Source organism: Galeopterus variegatus, unplaced genomic scaffold (genome assembly GCF_000696425.1).
Source record: "Galeopterus variegatus unplaced genomic scaffold, G_variegatus-3.0.2 Scaffold12184, whole genome shotgun sequence".
Taxonomy (NCBI): Eukaryota; Metazoa; Chordata; class Mammalia; order Dermoptera; family Cynocephalidae; genus Galeopterus; species Galeopterus variegatus.
The window spans coordinates 5,531-11,354 of record NW_007738295.1 but is presented as its reverse complement, the minus strand read 5'-3'; the positions used below and the strand labels follow the sequence as shown (position 1 = coordinate 11,354).

Below are 5,824 nucleotides of genomic sequence, written 5' to 3'. Positions count from 1 at the left end.
AATTGGGTTATTTTAATATAGCATACCACATGCTGAATTAGGTAGTTTGAATCTTTATGGTGTCATTTAACATGCTGATCTATCTCTTGTATTTTCTATGCAATAGTAGTTATGTATAGATATTTCACTTTTAAATCATTTAAAAATATATAACTTCAATTTATCCCAAAGCTTTTTAAAATTAAACTTTACTGATCATTCAAAGCTTTTAAAAATTAAAATTTACTGATTATTAGTAATAAGTACTTATGGCTAGTACTTGGTATAATTAAATACACTGATTGATTTTCTGGTTTCTGTTATAAATATATGTTTTCTTTACAACTCGATCACACGCTTCTACAGAAAAGAGCTATGTGGTCTATTTTTGTTGTTGTCTTCCTAATAGGATATGCTAAATTTATGTAATAATATAAATGGAATCAAACTTAACATGACTATTTTCATCTAGTAGTTATTTTATACTTTTAAATTAACCTTAAAATACCTCAAAGTAAAACAATTTGTTTTTATTATCTTACAGATGCAGAATCTAAGGAATACAGTTCCAGGATGAATAAAAAACAGTTGGTAAGTTATCAAATGTGATCTCTCTAGGCTGCATTTTTTCCCTAATTAAAGTTACCTAGACTTAGTGCACACATATTATTTAATATATAATTAATTATATTAAATAAAATATAAGATCTATATATAATAAACCATATGATTTTTTATTACACTAGCACAGTGTGAGTTGTTTTGTTTTTTTTAAATTCTGAAGACAAAGAATAACATTGATATTTTAATCTCAACTTCCCACTTTTAAATATCTTGGGAAAGAAAAACAGGTGAAAATGTGTATTGGGTCATAAAAAGCCAGGGAAAAACAAAACCCCAAAGAAGTCACATCATATAATTGCTTTGAACTTAAGATGTTACAGAAAATTAAATATGATGATAAGAATTAAATATACTGCATACATGTGAAAATAACTAATAGTCTCAAGAAACTGATACATTAAATTGATTAAAATAACATTTCAAATATTAGCTACATTTCAATATAAAAAAGAGGAGAGGAAGGGGTCACATTTAGAATGCTTATTGTAGAAGAGAAAAAAATTATTGTTTTGAAGGAGAAGTCCCTATCGGGGCAAGACAAAAGACAGTTTATGTAAACATCACAACACTTCAGAAAGAAGTGAAAGGACAAATATGATTATAATTGATAGTGTAATGAGAAAATTGGGGCCCAATCCAGACACTTCTTTTGCAATTTTCCTTAATAATTAATTTCTCTTATATACTTATTATGATTCTATTTCTTAAATAAAGATAGAACTCTATGTAGCAAGTCCTTAAATGCTTGTTTTACCTGCTGGTTCCTCAGAGTATAAATGAAAGGGTTCAGAAGTGGGGCAACTGAGGTATTGAGTACCGAAACTCCCTTCATTAAGGATATCCTCTGTTTGGCCGAAGGTTTAATGTACATAAAGATGCAGCTGCCATATGAGAGAGAGAGGACAATCATGTGGGAAGAACACGTGGAAAAAGCCTTTTTTCTCTGGTTAGCAGAAGGGATTTTTAAAATTGTCAGAGCAATATGTGTGTATGATAGAATCACTAATACCAAAGTGACCAGGAGAGTGACTAAAGCTAAGATGAAACTCATCATTTCTAACAAATGTGTGTCTGTGCAGGAGATTTGCAGGAGAGGAGCAGTGTCACAGTAGAAATGATCAATGATATTGGAGTCACAGAAATCGAGGCTTAGGCCTAAGATGAGTCCTGGAAAAATGATGAGAAAACCAGCCATCCAGGAGCTAAGGACTAGCTGGAAGCAGAATTTGGTGCTCATGATGGTTGTATAATGCAGAGGCTTGCAGATGGCAACATAACGATCATAGGACATGACAGCCAGGAGATAAAATTCAGATGCTCCCAGAAGGAAGGCAAAAAATAACTGAGCTGCACAACAGTTATAGGAAATGGTTTTGTCACCAGTTGCCAAGCTAACAAGCAATTTGGGGATACAGACAGTTGTATAAGAAATTTCTAAGAAGGAAAAATTTCGAAGAAAGAAATACATAGGGGTCTTGAGATGAGAATCCAGCAAAGTGAGGGTAATGATGATCAGGTTGCCTGAGACACTTAGCAAGTAAGTGAGAAGCAGAAAGATAAACAGCACAATCTTCAATTTTGGGTCCTCTGTCAATCCTACCAAGATAAACACTGTCACTGTTGTATAGTTTTCCATTGCTGCTGCTGGATCTGTTTCTTCTCTGACAAAAATGTTAAGAAAAAATCATGTAAAGATACAAATGGTAAAATGCAAAGGCAACAATATCAAAATACTGTAACTGTTATTGACTATCTACTAATGTGGTACTTTTTCAAAATGATTTACGTAAGACAAACTCTAGCAAAATCTCCTACTTTGCACACTAAGAAAATAAATATTTTGTACAAATCTGCAAGAATAAAGAAGATTAACTTTTAACTTATCTTCATATTCTGGCTTAGTTATATCTATGGTGATGAGATAAAAAGTTGAACATTCCTGTAAAAAAATAGATTTCTTTTTTTCCCAATATGTAAGGGCTGAAATGTCATGCTACTTACATTTAGACTGACTGATGATAATTTGAACGTAATTGCCCCAAGGAGCTGACTGTGAGTGCAAGAGCAAAGCAAGATCATACATAAATGTTCATGACAATTATAACCATAAGTCCAGCTTTGGGCTTAAGATAATACTGGAAGAAATTCGATATAATCATGATTATAGCTCTTCAGACTGATGATAATTTGAACGTAATTGCCCCAAGGAGCTGACTGTGAGTGCAAGAGCAAAGCAAAATCATACATAAATGTTCATGACAATTATAAATGTAAGTCCAGCTTTGGGCTTAAGATGAATACTGGAAGAAATTCGATATAATCATGATTATAGCTCTTCAGTTAGTCTTTTGCCACATCTACTGAATTGATCAACACTCATTGTCTCAGTCTTTTCTGATTCTTTACACCTATGAATGTTTTGTTCCTATTTCCATCTCTTCATTTCTTCTGGCACTCTTCACTTTGACCTATTCCAATGCTAAATCTTCCTGATTGCATAGCAAACTTGACTTAAACAGAATAAACAAATGCTGTGTTTTCCCTGGTTATATAGTTTTGAAGGGAAGAGAATAATAAAGTGATACGATAGATAAAGTGATAGATAAAGTGAAAGATAAAGTGAACAAAAGATCAGAAAAAGAAATAAAAATAAAATAGGGAAGAAGAAGAGAAAGAAGACAAAAGAAGTAGAAAAGAGGTAAGGCAGTAAGGGAAGAAGATAAAAGGAAACTTACCATTAAGATTGACCTTTTCTTCAGTTAAGACAGTGACTTCTAATTTGCTTTGCTTCTTGAATGGTGTATAGACTGAATTACATCAGACCTGCAATTTGCCTCTACCTAGGAGAAAACGAAGAAGAAAATTTTACTTTGATGATCAGTCACTGCACAAGTGTTTAGACACTTTCAAGTGATACTGAACTGCCCTCAAATAATACAAGTCAGAAGCCAAGGAAACCCAAATGAAGTTGATTGTGTGGTTGAGAATTTATAAGTCCTATTTAGTTAAATGCCATGAAACCCCCTACGTATAAATGGTTTCATCCCTTGAGGGAAAATTTCTTCTCTGATGACTTCATTTTCAATAGCAAACATTTATTAAAGAATTTTTATAGGTCTGTAGAGGGTGTGTTGATATACACTGAGGAATCAAAGAAGTATAAGACATCTCTGACTATTGTAGTTTACCAATGTAATTAGAAGACAAGATACATGCATGAATATAAAAATATAACATGTGCCATGAGCTTAAAGATAAATGGGGCTCATTTTTACTATGTGCTGTTGGACGCTAGGAGAGAAGATTTTATATTGCTTAGGGCAGTTGGGGAAGATTTATAAAAGAGGATGGTCTTGTGAGAGAGGATGAATCCTCTCCTAGGCATTGGAGACAGATTAGGAAGTGGGACAAGGCATTTGTAAGTAGAATAAATAGTGTGAACGTAAAAATAAAAACCTGAGAATTGGTTAAAAATTTATCAGAAAGAATATGAAAAGTAAATGAATGAATAAATAAATAACCAGTCTTCTCCAGGGACTGTTTAAAGATGTGGAGATTCTGGATATTAATGCCAAAGTATAATAACATCTTCCTAGTATTTAAACACATTCTCCCAGAAGTTAGGAACAATCTTAGGGGAAACTAATTGCATTAAAATGACCCTGGTCACTTAGGTCAAAAACAGACTCCTATCATTCTCACAAGTCAGCATGTTATCAAATCAGAACTAACTTTACTGCTCTTCTACAACTCCTTGGATATATACTATAACAGTGTATACAATGTATAGCAAGCCTATCACTTTTACTTCTATTTACATTAAAAACTGAAAGAAATATTTCTCTCCTTTCAAAATCATGAGTAAATTTTTATTTAGTAATAATACCACTCAATAAATCAATCAAATTCAGGTTTTCCATTATTAATATAATATTTAATGTGCCTTAAGCTTAATCAAAGAAATTAAATTCAAATCAGTGTTTAAATTTAAATCTATTAAAATGAATAAAATACTCAGAGTTTTAGAGAGATTTATTTTCAACAATATATGGATTTATAAGTCAGTCTAAGAAATACATTAAATCTTTTATCCTTAAAGATATGTAAACAGAATTACTTAAGCAAAAGATTTTGTTTGTTGATGTTTACAGTTCTTATGTTATCAGTGCAAGAAAAAACACTCAGATTTTTTTTTTTCTTCTTCCCAAGAATCACAGTGAAATGCGTAATCTTTTAATAGGTTTTAATACTTGTGGATATTTTGTAATTTTAGCTCAGATTGGCAGGTTAAACTATCCAAATTTCTCTCTATTCCTCATATTAAATATGTTTTTACGTTAATACAACACAGTACTAAAATTAACCACCTATTTATCCTATCAAGTAATTATGGTTTGTTTGCATCCACAGAATGCCCTAAACAGTGTGTAAATCTCTGCAAAGAATTCAGGGGCCAAAATAATACTTCCCTAGGGATTTTTAGTTTATTTACTACTCATATACAAATTGCCAAAGTGTACAGAAANCACATTCATGGGTTTCTGCTTCTAGAACCACTAAGATCTCAGGGTAAAAAGTCGAGAAAGTTTTCCTTATGTCTCTGGAAAGTGAAGGAGAAGAGTAATCATTGTGAAATACGACCAGAACATTACCTATAACAAAGGCCCAATCTCCAGGGGATAAGATTTTATTAGAGTCTTATTTCACCCTAGGAAAGGACATTTCTCACAATCTATCTTCTCCACCCTTCTTGACTCATCTTGAGAAAAACTATAACCCTGTAGACATAGCTGTGAGGATAACAGCCCTGAAATATTGGCCTACTAAAGACACATACATTTACAGAATGCTTCTACTCCACACCTTCACACAACACAATAGGACTCCAGAATAATAAGTGAATTACAGCTGAAAGAGCAGAATGATGCAGACTGTCTAAGGAGGTACACCTAGAGAAACCTAGAGTCAGCAGGGTAGACACAAAGTAGGACAATAGAGGAATTTAAAATTATTCAAACATAAGCTACAGAAAACATTAAGTATGACCCAACACTTAAACAGACAGATTAACATAAAAATTTACATCACAGGCCTATTTACCTCAGTTCCTAGTACATGATATATCATGTCCAACTTTGAACAAAACTTTGCAAGACATGCCAAAAGGTGAGATAAAACACAGCCCAAAGACAGGAAGGCAAGCATCAAACCAGAATCAGAT

General features: G+C 32.6%; 1 protein-coding gene across 1 annotated transcript; it reads right to left on the bottom strand.

Annotated features, from left to right (window-relative positions):
• Positions 1-1,300: 1,300 nt before the first annotated feature.
• LOC103610974 (olfactory receptor 6C76-like) lies at positions 1,301-2,239 on the bottom strand. Its single transcript, XM_008595023.1, has one exon. The coding sequence runs from the start codon at positions 2,237-2,239 to the stop codon at positions 1,301-1,303; it is 939 nt and encodes a 312-aa protein (XP_008593245.1).
• Positions 2,240-5,824: the final 3,585 nt, after the last annotated feature.